Source organism: Piliocolobus tephrosceles, chromosome 13 (genome assembly GCF_002776525.5).
Source record: "Piliocolobus tephrosceles isolate RC106 chromosome 13, ASM277652v3, whole genome shotgun sequence".
In the NCBI taxonomy this organism is placed as follows: Eukaryota; Metazoa; Chordata; class Mammalia; order Primates; family Cercopithecidae; genus Piliocolobus; species Piliocolobus tephrosceles.
This window is the reverse complement of record NC_045446.1, coordinates 33,284,929-33,311,731: the sequence shown is the minus strand read 5'-3', so window position 1 is coordinate 33,311,731 and position 26,803 is coordinate 33,284,929. Positions and strand designations below refer to the sequence as shown.

Sequence of the window (26,803 nt, the reverse complement as noted above, 5' to 3'; positions counted from 1 at the left end):
TAGTAGCATTGTTATATTACTTATACAGTCACCATTGCCAATGCTCTATATTTCCATCTGGTATCATTTTTCTTCAGCCTGAAGGATGTTCTCTAACATTGCTTATCATGAAGATCTGCTGGTGATGAGTTCTTCAGTTTGTGAATATCTTAAGGTCTTTATATTGCCTTAAATTTTGAAAAACATTTTCATTGGGAAAAGTTTTCTAAATTAACAGGTTCCTCCCCACCTCCTCTTTTAGTATTCTAAAGATGTTCTTCCACTGTCTGTTTACTTGCATTGTTGCCAACAAGAAATCTGCTGTCAGCCTTATTTTAGATCCTCTTGTACATAACATGCCTTTTCTCTCTGCTTTTAAGATTTTCTCTTTATCACTAATTTTAAACAATTCTATTATAATGTGCCTTGGTTTTGTCTCTTCATGCTTCTTGTGCTTGGAATTTGTTGAGTTCCTTGAATCAGTGGGTTATAGCTCTCATTTTTGCACATAGAAATTGTTCAGAACTATTTCCTCCAATATTTTTCTGTTCCTTGTTTTAACGTGTCAGAGACTATAAATACTCAGAAATGAGGCCATATGAAATTTTCTCACATCTCACTGATGCTCTGTTCTTTTTTTTTTTTTTAAGTATTTGTTTTCTCTCCGGTTTTCCTTGTGAATAGTTTTGTTATCTTCTCAAGTTCACTGCTATTTTCTTCCACATTGTCTAATCTGGCATTAGCAATGTTTAGTATATTTTTTGTCTTATATATTACAGTTTTCATCTCTTGAAATTTGAGTTTTTTTATATCTTCCATGTATTTAGTTAACATGTTCAATCTTTCCTCTAGCTTCTTGAATATAGAGAATACAGTTAAAACAACTCTTTTAATGTCCCATCTAGTAATTCTATCATCTGTGTCATTTTTGGGTCAGTTACAATTGATTGATTTTTCTCTTTAGCATAACTGTGGACTAAATGGGCTGAAGCATCTCTGGCTCCATGTTCCATGGTTTCGCATTGGCATTGGCATTGGCACTGCAAGTTCATGCTCAACGTGTCTCTAGTTTACAGAACTCATTCTGCTTCAGAAATCTTATTAACCAGTCTGCGTACAGCTCCATACCAAACTGAGACTTGCTTTAGGGTTGTCTGTCACTACTTAGGAACTATGTGTTTAGGACTCTATTAGCACTGGAGAGTTTGCATAATGCCAAGCCACCATCTTTCCCATCTGCCTGAGTTTTTCCAGTGATGTATCCTGCTTATTCACTAAGGTATCTACTACCACACTTGGCACTCATTGGCAATTGTTTGACTGGACTTTAACTGACAGGCAGTGTAGTGTTGTGGCTAAGTGTCTACTTTCAGGTTATAGGGCCTGACTGCTTGGGTTTGCATTCCTGCCAAACCACTTAGTAGGTATGGTTTTGAGCAGGTGATTAACTTCTCTGTATCTCAATTTCCTCACCTGTAAAGATAATAATGATACCTATCCTATCAGATTGTTGTAAGGATAAAATTTGACAATGCAATTTAAGGATATGAGAATAGCATCTGGCTTAGACACTTTGTTGTTAGAGTAAGCAGTGCAGCCTGCATCTACACCTGGGAATTTGAGTCTGTAGATCACATTCTTAATCATTATATGATATCCTTATATCTGCTTTGCAGGTTAGAGAAAATTTCCCTTCTGTATTTACAGCTGGATCAACTTCTCTGATGATTTCAGCTTAAGCACATCCTAAGTGCCTATCTAGCCAGAAGTCGTTGGTAATGGCTTTTTAAGTCCTGAAGTATGATAGAAATCATTTTTTTCAACACTAAGTGAAAACAAAATATCAAAACTAAAGACCACGAAAAAAGAAAGTGATTAGAAAACAATATTTTGAGACTCTTGGCAATAAATCAACTTTCTTCCTCAATCTGTTTTCCTTTATTGTATCTTCCTAAATCAGAAAAAAACAAATATGAAGGACACTTATGGTCCCTTATAAGCCAGCATTTTTTGGTCTCTGTGATTATTCTTTCACAGTTCAATATTTTATATTCAGAAGATGGAAAAAAGGTTAAGAATACACACAAAAATTTAAGTTTGTTAATTAGCAATCAAAATGGATATAAAGAAATGAGTTATAATAATTATAGAGTAAAGCAGCAGTTTGTCTAGAACATAGGTACATGTTGAAAGCCAACATTTCACTTTTTAAAATATTTTTAAAACACTACCAAACAAATTGGCATATATTTTCAAGCTTACTTTAGATTCCGAAATTAATATTGTTATTATGAACACAAATTTAAACATTGAATGAATATTCAATCCAAACCAGGAGGCATCACAATTGAACTGCTCAGAATTCTTGAAATTAGCATTTATTATCTTGAGCTAAATAACTCATAAGCATTACCTTTTCTGTAGGATTAATTTATATCCTTCTAGTGATGTTCCCTCAGCAGCCTTGACTCTGATAGGATGACCAATAGACAGGCAGCCCTGAGTTATCGCTCGACTCAGGATCATTCCAGTCTTCCAATGAATAGAGAGGGGGAGAAAGGTCTAAATAAGTTAAAAGAACCAGAAAATTCAACAATGTGTCACAAATAGTGAGGTCATTATGCCTGGATAACCCTGGATATTAACAGTTGCTGAAAGTGAAACACTACCCACAACTTAGCAGTCAGCGAGCCCTGCTCAGAATCAGTAATCTTCTGTCCAACAAGGGTGGCATTTTACAGTTCAGTGCAAAATAAAACAGACCTTGATATCTTCATTTGTCTTTTTTTCTGTGCATATTTCACAGTGCAGCAATTTGGGGTCCATCACGTGTCACTTGCTGTAGTTATAACTACAGAGCTTACTGGAAATATGTACACACAGAAAAAAAATAGTGCAGTGAACTGAAAAGACTGAAACAAATCCTTAACCTTTGTATTAATTTAAAGTTTTACTCTGGGTCTAAATATCATGGGTTAAACATTTTAAGGTGGTTTGTGAACTGCTTTTGTTTTAAATATTAGGATTTCCTGCCAAGGAAATTAAAGGGGAGTATTGCTTGAAGGGCCATTTAACCATTTTCTTACTTAGTGAGTCAATACAACATTTTTTATAAGTGACAACCACAGAGAAATTTGTCTACATCTACTGGAGATTTATGGCACGTAAAATTCTCTCTTAACAGGTAAAAAGGTTTAGTTTTAAAACATGAAGAGAGAGTTCAATCTTAAAGAATTTTCAGAATTGTTTCCTTTTTAGCATATACTTTATTTCTTGTGTTTGTAGTGCGGAAAAGAAACATGATGATGACTGATGACTTAGGAAAAATATTTCTTTAAAAAATTGGTTTTAATAAGCACTGAATGAAATCCTTGTTTGACCATGCTTGTCTACACAGAAAGAAGAACTGCTTAGGGTGAGGAAAGGCAGCCATCATTTATTAAGCACTTTCTGTATACCAGACACCATGCTTGAACATCACACATGCTTTCTCATTTCACCTTCGCAGCAACTGTGCAAAACAGGAACGACTAATGTCATTCATAGAAGAGAAAACAGTAGTTCAATGCAGCTAAGTAACTTTCCCAATGTCACACAAGAGATTTCAATTATTTAATAACTCCAAAACTATACTCTTTTGGTAGGCATTCCAATTATTTTTGAGGAAATTTTAGACAAGTACATGTTTTTGACTATCATGAAATTCTAGAAACAGATACTATGAAATTAAAGAATATGGTATCTGAGAATGGACCTTCCATAGCAACTGGTCCAACTCGTTCTGATAGAACACTAAGGCCTAGATAACATGTGTGACTTGTCTGCTGTCATACAGCTATTCAGTGGCAGTGCTGAGACTAAAACTCTTCCATTATGCTCACAGGCAAGTCAGATATTGAGGAATGTTTTATATTACAATGAAAGTTCTGAAGTCAAAGAGACCAAGAATCTTTCCTCTGCCATTACTAACCTCAGTTTCTTCAGCTGTATAATAAAAATCTGCACAGTTCTTATAACATTAAATGAAATAATAAATGTGAATAAAGTACCTAATGTAACGTCTGACATATAGTATTCAACTAAGTGGAGAAGTTATTATTATTAAATCAGAAACAAAATATCATGTAAAAAGGGCAAATAGTTAACATAGCCTCCAGCTGGAAATCCAGATTTCAGGAATAGCTCATGTAAACTTACTATGCTTTGACATATGAAATAAATAATAATGTCTTAGTACCTTTGTGTCTTAATTATTCTACATGTTCTTTTTTATCTTTTAAAGAACAATAGCTAAGGGCAATTCAACATTTCATTTGAGAAAATAGTGTCAATCTTCCCTCCCCCCAGCAAACCTCACTGGGTGACTTCACATTCACAGGAGTGCTAAGAAGTAGCAAAATTGTCTGTGATGAGGGGGCAAAGGGAGATACAGGAAGGATAATTGTGAACTGTACCATCTCTTTTCAACATAAATACATATTTACAAAATGTACTGCAGTAGTAAGATGAAAGAAAAGGACAATTCTATGTTCTTCTATAAGTCATACGCAATAGTACAATAAATAATAAAGTGAAAAAGATTAAATATTACCAACACACAGGAACTGTTCATGTTTATACTCAGGGATTTCTTTTAAAACTATGTCCTTGCTAAGACGATATGCAAAGCTGGTATATGTTGGGAATCTATCAGGCAGGAAAGCTGAGGGGTAAAATTCAAAATGAAGATCTAGGAGTAGAAGCACATTCAGACAAATCTCACGAAAATAACGAGTCTGTGGACTACAGACAAATTCTATGCTGGATTTAAATACACTGTGAGGTATAAACTAATGAGCAGCATGTCTGATAGTGAACTGAATGCTCACTTGAGAATCTACATAAGTCCTGTGGGCTAGGCAATACCAACAGCAGAGATAGCATTTATAACAGCCAACAATTTATCACGCTTTCACTTCTATGCTCACGTGCATGAGAGCACTGGGTGCCAGCGAGTGCGGTGAGCCAGCAAGCAAGCGGAGGTCACTCAGGGGAAACAGACACTCTTAGGTACCTTGGTGATCAGCCACACACTGGCTGCAGACCAAAGGATCGAAGGCGCTATTTGACTCCTGCTGCTTGCTTCACTGCCTGAGAAACTCCACTTTCCAATGGAAACAGAGGCATGAAGGACAATATTGGGATCTACCTATATCAAGAAAAGAAGTATGCATTTTTAACTCATAGTCTAAGAGTCAAACTCCTCAATACACTTACCCAAAATAAGTTATCCTAGAACATTATTTATTCTGATCGATACCTCTTTTCAAAAAGTAGCATTCAATCCCCTTTAATTCAATTCAATCAAGAGTTGTTGAGCACTGACTCTAACATGCAAGACCCTGTGCTGTGTGGTGTGGAATATTATAAAATATTTTTTCCTGACCCAAAGAAACATACAACAGAGTAGAGGCAATTTCTCTCTCTCTCTCCCCACTCACCTTTTATGATAAGCTCCATATGAATGATTAAATAGCAGTATTACAGGCATGAAAAAATGGTACGTTCATTTCTGCTGGAGTAACCTAAAGGTGGAGCATCTTGGAAGAGGCAACAGGTAAAGCAAGCCTTGAAGGATGGGGACAATTTGACAGGAATAATAAAGAATAAAAAGGTATTCCAAGTAAAGGCAAGGAAGCTTAATCAATGAGTCTTAGGATTTGCAGGTAGACTCAAAAAGTAAATTTGTCCAAACTGTAGAAAGTGTCAAGTGTAAAGCTATGGAGTCAGGTGGACAGTAGGGAGCCAGTGAAAGCATTCTTTTTTTTTTTTCATACTTTAAGTTCTGGGGTACATGTGCAGAACATGCAGGTTTGTTACACAGGTACACATGCCATGGTGGTTTGCTGCACCCATCAACCCGTCATCCACATTAGGTATTTCTCCTAATGCTATCCCTCCCCTAGCCCCCCATCCCCCAACAGGCCCCAGTATGTGATGTTCCCCTTCCTGTGTCCCTGTGTTCTCATTGTTCAACTCCCCTTGTGAGTGAGAACATGCAGTGTTTGGTTTTCTGTTCTTGTGTTAGTTTGCTGAGAATGATGGCTTCCAGCTTCATCCATGTCCCTGCAAAGGACATGAACTCATCCTTTTTTATGGCTGCATAGTATTCCATGGTGTACATGCGCTCCATTTTCTTTATCCAGTCTATCATTGATGGGCATTTGGGTTAGTTCCAAGTTTTTGCTATTGTGAACAGTGTTGCAATAAACATACGTGTGCATGTGTCTTTATAGTAGAATGATTTATAATCCTTTGGATATATACCCAGTAATGGGACTGCTGGGTCAAATGGCATTTCTGATTCTAGATCCCTGAGAAATCACCACACTGTCTTCCACAATGGTTGAACTAATTTACACTCCCACCAACAGTGTAAAAGTGTTCCTATTTCTCCACATCCTCTCCAGCATCTGTTGTTTCCTGACTTTTTAATAATCAAAACTATCTTGCTAACTGCAGATTTCAGTAAGGTTGATCTGGTAAAGGTAGAGGGTAACAGATTGTAGAATGAAGACATCAAAGGCAGGGAAAATAGCTGGGAGTTCATACAATCTCCTAAGAATAAACAAATATGAGCTGAGACTTTAGAGAGAGTTGTGGGGATGGACAGGGGGTACTGAAGGGGGAGACTTTGCATCCACTTCTCCTGTGTTCCTTATCAGATTACATATGCTAAAGGTGTTGTGCACCTTCTAGCATTGCTCACTTAGACCTGATTGTCAAATTAGTAGGCACTCACATCACTTGTAGGAATTCTATTACTTCATACTTACTAAATTTTATCTCCTAAATTATATGATCACTTTCACTGAGTAATTATTCTAGGTTTTTTAGTACCAATATTTATCTGTGTATGCTTACAGGAATATACCAATTTATATTTAAAACCCAATAAATGATGTTGCTTCAATAACAATTTATTTCCTAACACTAAAACATCCATTCTATATCTGCACTAATGCTAGATATTTGTTGGATACCAAATTATTTTTTTAAATGCATAAATTCAATGATGATTTAAAACAAAAAAATTTACAAGTGTAATCAGGCACTATCATAAAGATAAAACTAATATATGTGGTAGTTATTCTATAATGAAAGTCACTTCTCAAGAGAAGAAAACATTATAAGACTCCTACATGTGAAAATGAAATTTTAAAAAATATAGCAACATCACCACATAAGCAGATTTGACTTACAGTGCTTACAGTGCCTGGATTCTGGCGGGGAATCCCCACAGTTTCTGAACAATGATAAACTACATTGTACTAATCCGTTCGCCACAGGACTCAGCATTTAAAGTAGCAGTCTTACTCAACCTCCTAACTCCAAGTTGCCATCATACTCAAAACTCCCCTCTGCAACTCGGCAGAAGATTGTTTTGACTGAAATTAGTCAGACAGAAGAATCATACAGCCAACTGCTTCTTTGTACAGCACCTGCTGCCAGCCCCTACATTCTTGTTATCTCCACAACATGGTTTAATCTTTTAACAGTTGGCTTATTGGTGAAGAGTGAAGGGGTCCTTTGTCTTTGCCTTGGGCTGGCACCCAGTATTAACACCATGCTGTTCTTCAAGAGATATTTTGCTGGACAGTTCCCAAGTGATTCCACATAGAGCAGACACAGCAAGGCCCACTAACTTAGTTTTATTTTGTATTATTTAAAAAAAAGATTCCTGCCAAGTCTGGTGTTCTGATATGCTTAAAATTGACAATGGCCATTACATTTTTCTTCTGTGACTTCACTTTTTGAATTAATTTGATAGCTTAGATTTAAACCAAACGAGGGTGGGAAGTTAAGAATGATGAAAGCTGGGATTTAAGAAAAGAAAGTGTTCTGACAATCTACAACATAACATGCCATATGTATGTGCGTGTGTATGCGCCCATGTACACACATGCACGTGCACATGTGTATAAGAACATTTAGATTGAGACTGGTATCTAAATGCATACTATCATATATGTCATTAAAACCATTTTTAAGTCTTATTGAGAATCAAAAAAATTCTCTTTTATTCTTTTAAATACTTATACACATAGGTCCTTTAAGTGGCCATTACAATTTTGCTTGTCTGAATAAACCGTGCTGATGTAGAAGCACTCAATGATAAAGCAATGCATACACATGCTGGGCCAGTTAAAACTTGTTTAATTATTTTTCCCAAATAGCTAATGAAGGTGGAGTAGCCTTAAATATTCTTGTGTAAATTCAAAATAAGAAAAGAACCACTTATGATCTTCTCTTGCACATCTACTAAGAAACAGAACACAAGACAATGAAATGTTTCTTGAAAGAAGCTCATAGAGCACAGCCCTCATTTTGAACAAATCGTTTATTCTATTGCAAATAAATTTTACATGATGTTCACTTTTGATAAGGCATTTAGGGTCAATTTGAATAATTTCACACATAAGTTGAAATCACAGCTAATTAAAGAAAATGTTATAAAATCTCTTTCCTCATGTAATTTCTGTTCTCTCTTATTGTTTCTATGCTCTAACTTTATAGCTGACCAGTCCACCCACTTCTACGGCCAACAAATGGAAAGAGCTGAGAGTAGAAAACATCAGCAAGGCAAAATTATGCAGTCAAACAAGGCAAAATATCTAAGATCTAATTTGTCTGAAAATAAGAGAAAGACTTAGGCTTTTAATTCAAGTCCTGTGTCCTATGTTAATGGCAATCCGTTCAAAATTTTAACTAGAATTTTGTATTTGCTTTAGTACATAAATAATTTATACAAAATATCATTTTCAATGACTTGCTCTCCAAAGAAACAGAACAGCAAAGAGTTGTTTGTCATTTCCCAGACTCCTTTGTGGCAAAAAGAATAATGCCGGAATAATACAGTACTTCAGTAATTATGAATGCATTCTACTAGCATCCATAACTACTGAACTCACAAGCTAAATTGTAACAAGTATACCATAATTCCAAAATTTTAACTTTGTTTTTCTTGCCGTTTCCATACAGAAAATTGTCACTAATGTCCTGCTGATGTCTGGGAAGCCATGTACTGAAAGGCTAGAATTAAAATAAGTTTCCTTTTGATTCTGGCAGAATATATGACCTGCTAAACATTGGAGTCCATTTTTCTGCTATATTTTCCCATAACCAGGCATTCCTCAAACTATTCTTCTCATGAAATATCTCCTTTCATATTAATTACCATGAAGTTTAAATCTCATCCATTTCAAAGAAACATCTAGTTTGACTGCCATTGAACTGAGTCAATCTAAAAATGTTGCCAATTTAAGTAGCAATAGAGAGATGTTGAAAAATGTATTTGCCAAATTGTCAATGTGTAGTAGATTCCAAATCTGTTTTTGAAATGGATAAAAGAGCAACAGGTTGTAATTGTCAGGGTTATATGTGACTCCCACATTACAAATGGGGATTATATGTTCCAAATTTTTCTCTGTAGGAAAGGTTCTACTTGTCAATAACAGATTTAAAAGAACAGTCAGGGGCTGGGCACTGATATCTCTATCTCAAGCCAATTTTAAAACATATGCATCAAGAATATCGGCTTTTACCTCCCTTCTCTCAACCCCTGTTGTAATCCTCTTAGTGTGTTCTTTACCTCAATGAGCAGCAAGATTCTACAATAAAATGCCCTACAGATATCCGTCACCTCTGCCTGAATCCATTTTTAAAAGTGCTTCTTTTCCGGTTATTAACTTACTATTCCCAATGCACTGATCACCTCTCTGTAAATAATTGGAGACATTTTTTTCTGAAGGATTTTAAAGGTTTCAGCTATGGAGGAGCTGTTTGTCTTTGAAAGCTTCTCTTTACTAGCCAATTTATCAAATTTTTGCTTTCTTACACTACTATTTTTGTTGAACTAAAATATTTAAAAACTAAAAATGCCATAACATATAAACATTTACTTGAGAGAGTGTTTTCTTATTTTCACTTAATCATTAGAACCATTTAATAATGATAAAATAACTGTAGAATGTTATTCTGTCATTTTTCAACATTTTAGAAAATAGAGTTATCTTGTTATAGTTATCCCACTTTGACATAAAAGCAAAGAGAAAAGCCTCCTTTGAGGTCCTTTTCTCTGATATCTCTCTGCTATCCAATTGTCTTTTAGGTTTGAGTTGGTCTCTGAATTAGTTAATTGACTAGTAAATTTAATTCAGGTCAGCTAACTGAGTATCTAGATATTGCAACAGAGATGGGGATGATCAGGATACCCTTTGCCTTTGAGAAATTTTCAATTTAGCAGGGAGGATAAGACAAGGACCTCCTGAGTTATCTTCCTAATATGAAGATCAGATTACATCTTGCCTCTGCTCAAATATTTTCGATGGTTCCTTGCTTTCTAGAGAAAAACCAGAATTCCCTAATATTGAATTAAGACCCTTCATGATCTGATCCTAAAATCCCCAACAGAGCCTATCCCCCATCTACACTGATGTAACCTGAAATATGCTCAGACTTGGAGCCTAGCTGATTTTGAGCCATTCAAGAAATTGTTAAGAGGAACAGCATCTAGTTCAACGTCATTGTAAATGGCTCAGAAGGGAAACATCATATCTGGTTTGGAAATGGGGTTGGAGTACAGAAAGATTTCATGAAGCAGTCACAAATCAGATAGGGCTAGAATGAAGGGCAAGATTTTTATTTTTATTTTTTTTTGAGACAGAGTCTCGCCTCACTACAACCTCCACTTCCCGGGTTCAAGCAATTCTCCTCCCTCAGCCTCCCGTGTAGCTGGAACCACAGGCACGCGCCACCACACCCAGCTAATTTTTGTATTTTTAGTAGACACGGGGTTTCATCATGTTGGCCAGGATGGTCTCGATCTCTTGACCTCTTGATCCACCCGCCTCGGCCTCCCAAAGTTCTTGAATTACAGGCGTGAGCCACTGTACCTGGCTGATGGGCAGGATTTTAATAGCCTTTATTGAATATGCCAAACTCTGTGCTAGGATATGGCACACAGAGTGACAGAGAAGGCTGGGTGTGGTGACAAAGAAAGGTGGAATGCTAGTCAAAGAGGTCCACATGTGCATAACAACAGAAATCGTGGAGTGCTTTCAGAAAAAAGCAAATAACAATCTGGCTTGGCTAACACACAAAGACCATATTAGAGAATATTCAGCCTTGAAAAACAGGTTATGGCTAACTAACCAAACAAAAAAATACATTCATCAAATACGTATTGTGCATTTTCCCTACATTTAAGACTTTGCGTTCGTGCTTAGGAACACAAAGATAAGTAAGACAACGCCTGTACCCAAAGAATCCTCAGTTTAGTGGAGGAAAAACATAAAAGCAAATACGTATACCAAAACACAAACTCAACAACAATTTTCAAAGGAAGATGAGTCCTGAGAAAACAAAATAAAGATTAATTCTTTCCAGAGTATCTAAGAAGGGTTTATGGAAGAAGAAGTTGAGTAAAGCCTTAAGAAGCAAGCAATGGTAATGGTTGGGGGTATATCCCAGGCAAAAAACAACACAAGCCATGGCACAAGTATACGAAAGTGGAAAGCATGTTCTACTGCACAACTGATTAACTCTGACTGTAATGTAGAGTATACAGAGCAAGAGGAGAAAATTGGAAAGGTAAGTTGAGAGTGGAGGTAGATTAGAAGAGAATCATGGAGATCAATGAAGTCCAGATGAAAATTTGGAAAGTCAAAAGGCAACAGCCAGGCATACATGTGTTTTTTTGTTTTTTGTTTTGTTTTTGTTTGTTTGTTTTTGAGACAGAGTCTCGCTCTGTCGCCCAGGCTGGAGTGCAGTGACGGGCTCTCAGCTCACGGCAAGCTCCGCCTCCTGGGTTCATGCCATTCTCCTGCCTCAGCCTCCTGAGCAGCTGGGACTACAGGTGCCCGCCAGCATGCCTGGCTAATTTTTTTGTGTTTTTAGTAGAGATGGGGTTTCACTGTGTTAGCCAGGGAGGTCTCGATCTCCTGACCTCATGATCCTCCTGCCTCGGCCTCCCACAGTGCTGGGATTACAGGCGTGAGCCACCACATCCAGCCCATACATGTGTTTTGAGCAGGAAAATAATGCTACAGCAAAAACCTAACAAGGAATACCAACAGGATCAGATCTACAGTAAATAAATCTTAAGTCAGATGAAGGAAAAATACAAAATACAAAATACATTAATGAGTACATCATTCTAGTTACTTTAATTTTCTAAATTTTCTCACAACCAGGCAGAAGTAGAAATATCTGATTCTATTTTTATAAGTACACTTATTTAGATCCATATGCTCCTTGAAGCAATCAATATTTTCAGTTTAAATTTTGACATAATTGAGAAACTGAATGGGTAGCATAAAGAAATTTTAAAAGAACAGGTTGGGGCAATGTGTCTCTTGCATTGACTCTTGGAAATACAGGGCCCAGTTGATAGGAAGTCCTACTTTCTTTGGACTGCTCTGTCTCCGTAAGTGACTTTTGATTTTGATTTCACGTGTTCAAAAATTAAAGTTTACACTGCTACAACGAGCAACAATCATACACAGAGTCTGCCAGCTAAGAAAAACAAAATAATTATTCTTTCTTTGGAGATAGATTTAAAATGCCTTTCATAACTGAGCTGGAGGAAAAAAAATCTTCTTTACTGGAAGGATAAATTTCTAAGTGTAAACTAATATGGACCTTTGGGATTGGGTTGCCATGAGTTAGGTTTCCTAAAGAACTTGTGTTCCTTAGATACATTGACCTGTAGAGCAAATAGATCAGATCCTAAACTATAGAGATAGCAGCCATCTTAAAGACTTCCTTAAATAGCTCCAACTTATTATTATAGCTATTAATAGTACAAAGAAAATATGCCAAATAATAGGGTTTAAATAACATAAATCAGGTATAAGTTTTTCAGGTAGGAATTATATATATTGCTTTCTGTTTTGAAGTGCCTGGTTAATTAACAGGAAGTAAAGAATAACATCTGCCCCAACATTTGTAAACATAAGTTATAGTTTTAAAAACTGTAATATAATTTATAGTTTAAAAAAAAACTGTCACAGTCCAGGCACGGTGGTTCACGCCTGTAATCACAGCAATTTGGGAGGCCGAGGTGGACGGATCACTTGAAGTCAGGAGTTTGAGACCAGCCTGGCCAACATGGCAAAATGGCCAACATGGCCCATCTCTACTAAAAGTACAAAAATTAGCCAGGCACAGTCCCAGCTACCTGGGAGGCTGAGGCAGGAGGTTCGCTTGAACCCAGGAGGCAGAGGTTGCAGTGAGCTGAGATCACGCCACTGCACTCCACCCTGGGCAACAGAGCAAGACTCCATCTCAGGGGAAAAAAAAAATTGTCACAAATACCCATTATATATTGGCTGAGTATCCAATGCATAAAGTGCACCTTTTAAAGTACGAGAACTAAAATCTGACCTTGTTCTGTAGAAAATGGTTCTCCAAGTCCACCTTTTCAAACTGGTCAGGTATCTGTTGACTGGTACAGTTGAAATTAATTGGAAATCCCTCACAAACTTCCCAACTAAGAAGAGTAAAATATGTAATTATTTGTATTAGAATAATATGCATTTAATTACAATACCCTTTGCTCTTTAATTATAATACTCTTTTCTCTTTACGTATACACTATTACTAATAATATACATCAAATCTTGCCTGGAAAGCACCAGCAGTCATTGGGGAATAAAGCTGTTATTTAAACAATAGGTTGTCACTGGCTGGACTGAGTGATCTCATCAGACTGCTTTTGGTTCTCTGTATATGCCTTCTACTTCAGCACTTTCAACTGTTTCTTAAAAAGAGCTATAATTTGTTAAATTATAAGATTGTTAAAGCTAGATGGGACCTTATAGATAGATTACCTAATCCAAAATAGTATCAGGATCTGCTGTGGTGTCCAATATGGTAGTCACTAGCTACCTATTCCTATTTAAATTTAAATTAATTTACTTGAACAAAATTTAAAATTCAGTTTTGCATTCACACTAGTCACATTTCAAATGCTCAATAGTCACAAAGTGTGTGTCCGTCATCACAGAAAGTTTTATGGGATGGCATTAAATAGTGGCTAAGCACTCAGGTACTTAAGACAAATGATCTGGGTTAGAATCCTGACTCTACCATGTACCAGTTGTGTGACTTTGGGCAAATTACTTCTCTCTTTGTGCCTTGGTTTCTGTCTCTGAGAAATGGGGTAAGAGTAGAGTAATACAGAATAATAGGAGTAAGATAATTGTGAGAATTAAATCAATCCTTATCCAATTAATTTGTAACTGTGCCAGGCCTATGGTCAACACTCAGTAAAAGCCAGTTTGTATTATTCGCAGATAAGAAACCAACACCAGGCTGGGCGCGGTGGCTCACGCCTGGAATCCCAGCACTTTGGAAGGCAGAGGCGGGTGGATCACGAGGTCAGGAGATCGAGACCATCCTGGCTAACACGGTGAAACCCCGTCTCTACTAAAAAAATACAAAAAATTAGCCGGGCGTGGTGGCAGGTGCCTGTAGTCCCAGCTACTCGGGAGGCTGAGGCAGGAGAATGGCGTGAATCTGGGAGGCGGAGCTTGCAGTGAGCCAAGATTGAGCCACTGCACTACAGCCTGGGCTACAGAGCAAGACTCCATCCCCACCCCGCAAAAAAAAAAAAAAAAAAAAAAAAAAAGAAACCAGCTCCTGGACAATCACGAGCAGAGACGAAGCAAAGTGCCTCCTTAGATCTTCTAACTCCTGCTCTTCACTGCCCCAACAAGTCCCCAGAACGTTGCTTTTGTTTTAAATGTATCATCATCAGATAAGAAGTTTAAATGTGAACACTCATACACAGAACATATTTTATATTTTAATGATTCCATTTAAAATGATTAATTTAGAAATAACCATAAAAACAGCTTTTACGTTTCAAACAAAATTGCTGTTTCTGCAAAGCAGAAACTATGCTTTGCTCATGGCCCCATATGGTTTTCTAAAACTAGGAAAAGTTAACAAGTCTTTTAGGCACTACCTCATTATACCATTAAATAAGTCAATAAAAGAAACAATTCTTTTTTAAGACACCTGAAAGAGCATCTTTTAGTGTTTCGAATCTCTTACTCTGAAAAATCCTGAATTAAGTGATTTGGATTACTTTAACTAGATCTTTAACAAGATTACTTGTTAATTTACTTGCCACATCCAGGTAGCAGAACAGCATTAGGATCCAAAAAAGTCTTATATGCAACCATGATGTCACCTCTGGCAAATGCACTCACTCGGTCAAAGGTCAAACCCAAAGCAAGGTTTAGTGGAGGTCTGAAAAATGGAAAAAACATCAAAACTATCTTCAGAATTACACAAACACTGAAATTTTAGCACAAATAAACAATAAAATACACATTATCAGTGTCTAATAAAATTCAGAAATAAGTGAGTTTCCTATTATATAGCACTATTGTTGGTATTCTATACTAACACCTAAAATGTGTACTTCAGTTTATTTAGCTGATCTATAATATGCCAAAATAGTTTCAACATATGTAATTTTAAAAATAATAATTACAATAATTAAAGCCAAGTATTTAGTTAAGAAAAACAATCGTCATTCATATAATGTTCATTTTTCATGTATAACAGTAATCAAATATATCTATAGTAACCTTGGGAGCTGATAATTAAATGAATTATTAATATTTGGCCACAAACAACTATTTTTGTGAGCTCACTAAATGCTATGCTGATTTGATTTTCAGATTACACATTGTTAGGCATACTTTTAAGTGAATTTGGAAATTAAAATCAAAAACAGATTTTAAACGAAAACAATGGCCACTATTGTACACTATCAGCCATTTTTCTCTAAATTGCTTGAGACTTGCTATTTATCTCTAGAATTAAAAATTGACGACATCACCTGTGTAGTCTTGTTACCAAAAATATTTAAATTGAATCTAATTATGAGAAAACACTCAGACAAACCCAGAATGTGGGATATTCTACAAGAAAAGTGCCTGGACTCTTGAAAAATAAATTAATGTCATGCAAAACAAAACAAAAGATTAAAAGAATATTCTAGATTAAAGACAACTAAAGAAAATAACTAATACAAGGAAGTGTATTTGGATACTGGATTACAAAGAGCTCTAAAGCATATTTTGATTAGCTTGAATAGAGAGTGTATATTAGAGGATATTACATCACTGTTGACTATATTAGATGTTATAATGTGGTGACACATAACTCTTCTTCAGTTATGTGACCTGAAGCATTTAGGAGTGAAATTTTAATGTCTGGAATTGCTTTCAAGCCGCTCAAGAGGTAGGGAGAGATGGGAGATATAACAGGTAAAACAAATGTGGCAAACTCTTTAAATTAGTGAATCTAGATGAAAGATAGATATACAGGAGCTCATTGCACTATTTTTTCAAGTTTTCTTAGATTTAAATTTTTTAAAAATAAAAATTTGAAGGAAAAATAAAGTATTCAAAATAGAAGCGGACATTGGCAAAAATAATCTTTTACAAATGAGTAGCTTGACCCCTTCAAATCAACATAAATTAGACACAGTAGAATTACTTACTGAAAATGAAAACCATTTACTTAGTATGTATTGCACATTTTCTCAACATATTTCAAACTAGATGGCAATAACTTTTTAGACATATACATTTTAAATATTCCCATGGTAGCAAAATGCTGTAATGGTTTCCTGGTGTTTTATGTTGAATTGGAAACCAAAAAAAAAAAAAATACACTAAACTGTTAAAATCATAATGAAATACAAATAAATATATGCACTGGTAAATTTCTCTGACAATTCTCAGCTGATTTTTAGAATATCTCAGATGTTTTGCATTTTACCAGTTATTCCACAAATATGATCTAATTAGCTAAAAACAAATGTTTAATATTATTAAAACGCTGCATTATAGCAAACATCATTAAAAGTATCAAAATTAGTGAGTCATTAATTTCAGTTTGACAATAATATTAAAAAGAAATAATAATGACACATTTTATTAAAGCCTATCCTTGTAATAGGAAGGGCTTACTAGATTATTCAAGAATTCTTGCCATTTTAAAATTCATCAGTTTTTATCATTGTAAAAACAACTCTACTTACAATTCAATTAAATTGTATTTTGAAATTTATGGACAAAAACTTACCATTCCTTAGAGATTTTTTAATTATCTACATTACACAGCCTAAGAAATCATCAAGCATTTTAATTTTACTGGGACAGATGAAATAAAATTTTGTAACATGAGACCCACAACTTATTCTAGCAACTTATTCCAAAACCTTGATGAATTTCTGAGTACGTTTGTTTCAGTATTTGAAATTTTAACTATTTGAATATATAGCAAATCCAACAGCCCTTGCTTTGCTAAGATTTAGGTTTATTCACACTATTTTCATTATAGTTAATATATCATCAGTTATACTCTATATGAAAAATTATTTTCCCTTATTTTTTTCTACAGGTAATAAGCTAAAAAAAAATTAAAAATAGGCAGAAAAGTGTGTTTAAGTTTCCTGACAAGCAGTTTCAGAGTTCATCTGGATGTGTTCTGTCAAAATATGCATAAATTTTCTAGATATTGAACACAACAGCCCAGCTCATCACTGCCTATATACTGCAGCCTTTTTCTTTCCTCAGAAACACAGATAATTTTATGCAGGAATTTACCAATCTACAAAAATTTACACAATGCTCAGCAATAACCAGTAATTATTGTGGAATAATGTAAGGTGCTTTTGAGGAATATAACTTTGATAGGATAGAGCTTATAAGCTTTACCAATTTATCTTTAGCCGTCCTGTCATTGGTGCTTAAAAGGTTAAGACTTTATTTGTGAAAACATAGAGAGATAGTGGGGAATCATGTTGTCTACAGCTTCATAAATCTTGCTTAAGATCCTTTTCAATTACCATCCATTTCTCCTTTAAAAAGGGACAAAAAAAAAATAGAGGAGTGGAAGCAGGTCAGGGCAGTGTGCGACAATGACAGTGTGATGGGCTTGGGCCCCCCATGGCGTTTCCATCTGCTATCATTAAGGTGACTACTCAGACATGAACAAATCCCTCTTGCTGTGCTGACAGGCAGACTTCAAAAACTATGACACGGCATTAAGACAGAAAGTCACAGAGAGCGAGAGACAGAGAGAGAGAAAGAGATGTCATATTCCACAAACAATACTGCCTTGCAAAAACACCTCTGAAATTTTATTGGAATTCAAAGTAAAAAATCTTTCATAAAGGGTGCTACTTGACTTCTCAAATTAACTCACCCCTGGAAAGATTGAGGACAGAAAACAAATCCCTTGCTCCTACCTGTATGCTCTACCATAAGAGACCCAAATTTTTTGCTCATTCTTCAGCAAAAGTGGATTCTTAATTTCTTGGCCATTCTCATCAAAAAGCCGCATTGAGGAAAAATTGAGGCCTGGTGGGTTGATGGAAGAACCTCGAAGCCTTTGATGAATCTTGAGAAGTAACTGGTTGGGGGTGGTGGGGGCAGAGGGGATAGAGGAGAATAAATAACCCGAAATGAGAACATCTGTAATAAACTGTCTCTACTCTGTAACAAATGAAGTCCAAACAAATGATAATTAAATTCATATAGAATGTTAAAAGAAGTGTGAAATGACAGCAATGTTTAGCTCAGTGTAAAGTAACAAAATGAGCATGGGCTTTTAACCAGCAGGGGGTGCCACAGGCTTGTGATTGAGCTCTGACCCTTTGGCACGGGGACTGAAAGCAGATGTGACAGTCTTACAGAAAGAGCATTTAGCTTCTACACATGGTAACGGTCCTCTTTGATAAGGGTTACGCTTTTCTTGTCTGAGCTACACATTTTGTTAGGGGCCGTCCAGACCACGTTCAAGGTTTATAATCACCAAGCTCCCTGTCCCCAGCAAATCTCAGGTAACTAACAGTAGGACAATTGCCAAAATTAAAATCACTTTTAGCCTAAGTTGGTTCAGTTAGAAAGATCTCTCTCTAGATGCATTTTAATTAGGGACCCTGAAATAGCTTGTGGACATCTTCAATAATGAATGTTTTTAAGTTGTGAGTAAGACATCATTGAAGTGTGAAGTATGAAAAGCTGTCATTTAATATTTAAAATAATAGCATTGTCAGTGTTTGCTTCGATCTTGCATTTAGAGTCTCTAAATTATCAAGATATTTCTAATTTAGGGCAAATTTCAAATATAAAGTAAATCTAACAGAACTGTGCTGCATATGGTATTTGAAAAGACATTTTCCATTATCCTCTGTCACCTTTGTTTAAGTGTTTCCGCCTCTGCTCTTCCCTGCTCTGCACTCCACCCTATCCATCACTCTTCCCCCAGCCTTCTGTCATGGGCTTCCTTTTCATCCGTCCCTTGTCAGTTCTTGTGTTTCTCGATTTCTTGTTACTCTGTAATCCCTGCAGGGATGTGGATATAGCTGTGGTCTTTTCTGGCCTAACTGCAGTTCAGGGTCCTTTATTTTCTTTTCTTTTTTGCTCCTCTATTAATTCCCATTGAGGATATATTGAGAAGTGCTAAATGCTGAGGCTTAGGGGAAAGAAGGGAAAGTCCCAGGTCTGCCATATATCTCAGGTGTCTCACGACTGGCTGTAAACTCGACTGAGCAAATGTTTCCCTTGACCAGAAACTACATGTATAGGACCTAAGAATTAGGTTTTGTCCCAATTAGAGATACATAATAGTATCTCCAATTTAGTGTTTTCATTAGCTGAAGACTTTAAGTCTTGAGCATTGGAAAGGCATTAATAGTTCTCATCCAGCATAACCAATTCCTTTGAACTAAAAATTATCATTACTCTCCTCTTTAGGTGTATAAGAGGCAAAGGTGTCAGAACAGTAAAAATCCATATTGCCGTGGTTATTTTTCCATTGAAGTGGCAAACATATTTTGAAATCTATAGATTGTATTTCTAAAGCCCAACATTTATTTTTGTTGTTTCGGCCTTTGAGCTTATTTTTGTTGCTTTGCTATTATTTCAGAAAACATGTTATGCTGATCATTTTTTAAATCACAGAGATTTTGCTTTACAGGCACCACCTTTTTATAAAGGGGAATGATACAAAAGATTTAAGGCCTGATCCAGGAAAGAAATGTGTGTACAAAGAAGAGGGATGCGAGGTAGACATGCGATGTCAGCACCTGACCACTTAACCAAATTCACTTTCACAGGAGTTGCATTGCAATCTCTATTTTCTCAAGTTGGTGACAGACTGCATTTTAGGTGTTCAAAGATGAGAATTCAACAGTCTACAGGAGGTAAGGGCCTCTGTGCCCCTCATCTTTAGGTCATTGGTTAGGGCTTTGCTGTAGCAACCAAAAACTGTGATAATCTTCACCCATTTATCTTTAAAGCTATCATCACCAGGCCTTTATAGGATAATATAGGATAAGAATTTGTTCAAGAATCTGAAAAGAGTGTGAAACATCTTAGGCTAGTGGGCTAGTGATTGAGACATGTGTCCACACAAGGGAGTGGCTATCCTTGGGTGGTGAAACAAGGGGTCTCCCAAAGAGCTTTATAATGCCCCTAATTAATGTTTTCGCCCCAGATTTATTGCATACAGAAGCACAGCACAGCTCAATTTCAGTGTGCTGTAAGTCAATACAAAAAGTTTCTATAGAATAATATCTTCCTTTTTTTTTTTTTTTTTTTTTTGAGACAGGGTCTCACTCTGTCACCCAGGCTGGAGTGCAGTGGGGTGATCTCAGCTAGATGCAACCTCAGCATCCCAGGCTCAAGTGATCCCCGCACCTCACCCCCGAGTAGCTGGGACTACAGGCACATGCCACCATGCCAGGCAAATTTTAAAATTTTTTGTAGAGATGGGGTTTTGCCATGTTGCCCAAGCTGGTAAAATATTCTAATGTAAAAAGCGGGGGAGACAGGTGAAAATCCTATGAAGGCCTTTGTGTCATGGTGATTTGTATAATCAGGTATGTTATGGTAAAAAGAAACCAGTCAAGGTTCTGGATCTTCCTCTCTCTAATCAGAGTAGTATTTCTTCCTCTCTTCCAGGTCCAGCTAATGATCCAATGACAGCATCCCAATTCATATACAACTTTTTTGATTGGTTGTAAAAGCCACGTAATGGATACCACCAGGAGAGGTAAGTCTGAGGGTGCTGAACTGAAGGGAGAAAAAGGGAGCAAGTTACAGAGCAAAGGCAAGGCAAGAGAGCCCAAAACACTGGTGTGCGCTCGGGTGCATAACCCCAATTTGTAAGCAACAGGCTGTTCAGTGTCCTTTTATGCAAAACAAAGACCCAAAATAAAGACCCTGAACATGTTGGTTTTGCCTGAGAAACATCCCACTTGTCTGGAAAACAGGAAAAGGTAAGAGTGCCTAAGATGTAAGCAAAACTAGCTGTACTTGCTCACAATGAGCAGGGGAGAAGACCAAGGCTGCATGTTAATTACTCAAAATCTAGGGTTTAGAAATACCCTAGATCCAGGGCATACTCTCCACTGAATATAGCACTTTTTAAAAAGTGTAAACAAGAGGGAAATCCTGATGTATCAAAACCAGGGCCAAGCATAGACAGATTCCAAATATAAGCATGAAAAAGATTAAGAAACTGTTAGGTATGGAGTTCAGAAGTTAACACTATACTAACGCTGAAAGCCTAAGAAATTCAGAAGTCAATTTTTGCAATATCAGTCTTTACAGATCAACAAACCACTGATCTTCTGCAAACAACTTTAAGATGTAATTGTCTAAATTAGTTGCAATTAACTTGCAAGACACTTAAAGTCATAAGTAAACTGTCAGTAAACTCACTCTTTCCATCATATGGTCAGTCTGAATTGGGCTATCAGATCCCAGATCTTTTTTCCTGATACCAACAGAGATCTCTCCAGTGTTTTTACCATTTTCAAATACCTGAAAAATAAACACATTCAAAAATAAAAATAAATACATGCACACATACATACATATATTCATACACACATAGATAAATTTAGGTAGTCGTCCTTTTTCTTGGTATCGTGTCAACTGAAAATTGTGCACATGGGAATTGTGCAAAGCAAGGACAGACTGTATAAACACATGTGAGTAGGTAACTGGCAAAGGAAATCAACAGCACTAAAAGAAAAGAAAGGCTCCTGCTTCTCCTTTTGGTTTCAGTGTCTAATTTGACCGGCACCCCCTACAATCTTATAATAGAAGAAAATGTGGACATTAAAGGAGGAATCACTGACCACAGTGGATGCTTAAATGAAGCAAGTGTCAAAAAAAAAAAAAGTCAATAGCAATCTCACTAGCTCATTTTGTTCTTCATAAAGCCACAAATAATGTGAGGAATATTTATGTTTGGTTTATACTTAAATATATCAGCGTTCAGCTCATCGTCTGGCTCACTAAAAGGAAATTTAACCTGACAGATTTATTGCATAACAGTATGATGAAAGTCATCCATTTTAAGTGCACATATCCAACAAGTTGTTGAGAACAGAGATAAAATTCATAATATTGCATTATGTAACACTCACTGGGGAAAAAAAAATGCTAGCAAACATTCTGGTCAAAAGGATCTGAATAAACCAGTCCCGACAGGATGGCTTCACTAGAGTGAACACCACCCCTCCGACCACACGGAGGATCCATGTGGGATGTGCCATTCACCAGGCAAGAAAAGAAGCAGCTGAGACAGGGGCCTGATGAATAATTTAAATCCCTGCTTTTAATTTTTTTTTCTCAAAAGTTCTTTTCTTCCCTGTCTGATATGCCCATCACATCAGCAGAGCCATTTTATTTATTTCTAGTGCTATTTCCAGAGAAGATAATTTGGAAGAATACTTATTTAAAAATGAAAAAAAAAACTACCTTTTTTATATTTTTGAGAAAGTTTTTGAAATGTATTTAATTAGTCTCAATCTGTTTTTAGAAATAATGTGTTTCAGTAACACTTTCTCAGCCTTTAGTCATAAAAAAAGAAAAATAAAAATAGTAATGTCCAGAATGGTAGGTTTCATTCCAGTCAGTGACATTCATTGAGCTACTGATAGTCCAGTAGAGACCCTACAGCTTTCAGTCTTGGTGCACTGAGGATTATTTTTAAGTAATAATCCTGAGTAAAGATACAATTCTGAGTAAAAAAAAAAAAATCTCTCTACTTTTCCAAGGAACCTTGTAATTCCAACTTTTGCCTGCAAACCTATGGAAAATAATGTGGGAAAAGACTCTTACTGTAGCCATAATTGCTTCAGGGCTCAACTTTGGAACAAAACTCTCAAGCAACAGAGAGATTTAGCAATGAAGGTCACAATTCTAGGTGGCATGTATTCTGCAAGGTTAGTGTTGACAAAAGCTCAGTTTGGAGAACTTATTGATGTTCCTTTGTCGAGACTTGCTAGACATGGAGTCAGAGTGCAGCAAATTATATTCTAGAAAATAGCAGTGCCAAGTGCTAACTGCTAACCTGAGAAAGCAGAAAGGTCTTGGTCAACACCTAACACCTTCATTAGCTCACTACTTTCTTCACTACTGATAATAAGGCTTCCCTTCTACGTCCAGCAAAGTGTTCTCGAAAATAAAAATAAAAATTGGCTATGACCTCCATAAATCCTACAAGGGCATTTTAAAAAAGAGATGTTTTAGTGGTTATATAAAAGTTTAGATGCTTAAGTGAAGGGAGGCTGCCCTCACTAGTCATACATATAATGTGTTTTTACTGTGTGTCCAGAAACCTAAAAATTCTCCAAACTGAAATCTTATGAGATTCTGTTTTTCCTAAAGCTCAGCTCTAGTTTATAAGCTCTATATTAATATGCCTATTTTTAAAATGTAATATATGTATACAAAAATATATTTATGTACTTATTCCTCCTTTGCCTGAGGAATATTTTTATTTCTAATATCCAACGTTTAAACAAAGATAGCTCTCTAAAGAGAGAGTTTCTATGACTGACTTAGATATAGGAAAATAAAAAATAGTCTACCTTTATTTTCCTCCTGCCCAATTCTTGGCTTAAGAAAAATCAGCTGCTGTATTGGCTTCCCAGTGGTTCTCTGCATGGCCGCACCTCCTTACAGCTCTAAAATTAAATTCTCACCCTTGGAGTGGGATGATGCAGAAAGCCAGCTGAGGCTAGCCTTGGGTCCCAAGGAATAAGGTCATAGAACCTAAAAAATAATGATGCACATAGCAGCTAACAACTACCGAAGAAACATCTAGAAATAGGAATAAGTTACGTCTATGCCCTTAGTAACACAAAGTACAGAGTTTCAAGAGTGTTTTCTATTCACCACAGTCTTTTTACTTTCCTTCATGTCAATATTGACTTTTCTTAAGCTAAACTAAATTAGATTAACACTGAAGTTTCATTGTAATGTCAATTCATTCACTTGACAAATATTTATTGAGTGCCTACTATGTACCAAGCACTGCTTAGGAACTTAAAAAGCATCAGTGAACTAAGATTCCTGCTCTCAACATGTTTACCCTGTGCTGGACTAGAGGGAGAGGCCAACAATAAGCAATAAGCAGAACACAACAAATGAGTAAATCATATAGCATATTCAGGGTACACCTGGATCTTGTGAGATCTGAAGTTTATATAATTTGGTGGGTCTTCTTTAACAAAAACAATGCAAAACTACAAATGCAAAACTAGTTATGAAATACTCAGAATAAGAAAACAACTTACACAGATTTAAAAAGTTGATACATAGCAAAAACATTAAAAATTCAGAAAAAGTCACAAAATATTTTCATTAACTATCCAAAGCACATGTTTTTACTTCATTGTGTTTAATCACCTCTTCATATAGTAATTCTGTAACATTTTCTAAAGAGAGAACAGAAAGATAATCCGGCCTTATCTCTAGCATGGTTAATAAAAAAAAATCATTCTTGATTAGAAGTTTCTTTTGGCATCACAACTTTATTGGTCATTTCATTAAAAGTTTTAGGATTGATGCCGTATTTTGGAGAACCTCAATCATATTTCTTTAAAATACGAGCTGTAAAATGTGGAAAAATATTCTACCAATTAATTGGCTCTGTTAATTTCACACCATGTTTCTCTTCCACCACCCACCCACATACATTTGGTGCCAAGCACTCTAGTGCACCAATCAGAAAACAGTACACTATAAGGTCAACAGGCAGTAGCTGTCTTCCTGGAAGCTCTTTCCATACCAAAATGGCTAGTATTAACTGACCTATATAAAGAAGCGACTGCAAAACACTAACTAGATTACACTACACCCAACTCAATGTATCCCTAATTCAATTTCTCCTTAGCCATACCTCAAAAATGTGTGCAGTCATTTCAAAATCATGTGGTACAAGAGAGGATATGAAAGAGAAGAAATTGAAGTGGAAAGAGACAATAGGTTTAACCACTTGTAGTTAAAATATATCACCTTTGCAAATTTTACAGGAATTATGCAGGGAAGGGGCCCTAAGCTTAGGTTTCATTAGCATCATGGTAAATGCACCCTGTGTGGGTTAGAAGGTGGTACTATGTAAAGGAGAAAAAATACAGCAGGGCAGGGGATACAGGCCTGGGATCAAGCAGTGTGATGGATATGCTGGTCATTATATGAATCGGGTGATCTGGATAAGCCTCAAAGAGAGAAAACATTTGAGCAAAGATTTAGAGGTAAAAGAGTTAGCCCAACAGACAACTAGGAGAAGAGTATCGCAATGAAGCAAGACAGGAACGTGCCCAGTATGTTCCAGGAACTGTAAGGAAGCTGGTGTGACTGGAGCAGAGTTATGCAGAAAGAAAGTACATAAGAAGTCAGAGAGGTAAGGGGTAGAGAATGAAATGGGGAATCATTGCCGAGTTTGGAATAATGTAGTAAAAGGATCTGACTTATTAACACATTTCAAAAAGGATCATTATGGCTGCTGCCTTGGAGTAGACTGTAGGAGGCAAAGCAATCCGAAGCCAGGATGACAGTGGCTCAAACCAGAGTATTAACAATTGACATGCTGAGAAATGGGCAGTTTCTGTTGTTCTGTCAGAGTTATGCTATTTGCTTCTTTGTTTATTAGCAGGACTGGGAAATAAAATTTGTAGGTAGGTTAATATTTCAGAAACATTATGTTTGCATTTATGGATGTAAATAAATCAATGTAAATATAACTGTTCACGGGGAGTATTTGTGAAGGCATAAAAATGTCAACAAAGTATTAAAAACATTTTATTGACTGTGAAGATTATAGAGGCATTGACTTGAACTATATAGGGAAACTTAAACTATATAGGGAAAGCTGACCTGAATGGGCAGTTATGAGCCAATGTCGTTCTTTGATGAGCTTTCCTGTAATCACTTATGACATCTATTTAAGGACTTGTGCAAAGCCTGGTTCAGTACTATTTTCTGGCCTTTAACGCTATAAGTCTGGTTAAGAACTAGCTGTGGGGGAACAGTAGGTTCCCAAACTCTCCATAACCACTGGGCAGACCACCCAGGAAGCTCTTCTGTGCGTGAGCAGAAGGCCAAACACCTAAGCTTCAAAATGCCTCAGGATACAATGCTGTCAAGAGGCAATAATAGAAAAATGGACACCACAGTGTGTTGCCAAAGTTGGTTGGCCGTACTGTAACAGGATTTATTACTAGAGGTCTGATGAAGGAAAGGAATATAAAATAGCCATACAAAACTATCTGGCTTATATCAGGTGAACATAATTAAACACATAATGAACATATAAGGTTAACTTACATGTTGTCTTGGACTGGGGACCTCTGAAACTAACTCTGAGACCAAGATTTGCCTGCAGGAAGTTTACTATGAACTCTCTCAGGACCAACGTTGGTGAGGGAATGAGCGAAACAATGGGCAGATGG

At 36.3% G+C, this 26,803-nt stretch overlaps 1 protein-coding gene across 1 annotated transcript in view; it reads right to left on the bottom strand.

Moving 5' to 3' along the window:
• DCDC1 (doublecortin domain containing 1) overlaps nucleotides 1-26,803 on the bottom strand; it is a 445,002-nt gene that overhangs the window by 208,923 nt on the left and 209,276 nt on the right. The window contains exons 10-15 of the mRNA XM_031936696.1: nucleotides 21,777-21,878; nucleotides 18,296-18,459; nucleotides 15,151-15,276; nucleotides 13,405-13,510; nucleotides 5,033-5,167; nucleotides 2,393-2,511 (exon numbers count right to left, since the gene is read on the bottom strand). Coding sequence (XP_031792556.1) covers nucleotides 2,393-2,511; nucleotides 5,033-5,167; nucleotides 13,405-13,510; nucleotides 15,151-15,276; nucleotides 18,296-18,459; nucleotides 21,777-21,878 — 752 coding nt within the window. The remainder of the gene's footprint in view (nucleotides 1-2,392; nucleotides 2,512-5,032; nucleotides 5,168-13,404; nucleotides 13,511-15,150; nucleotides 15,277-18,295; nucleotides 18,460-21,776; nucleotides 21,879-26,803) is intronic.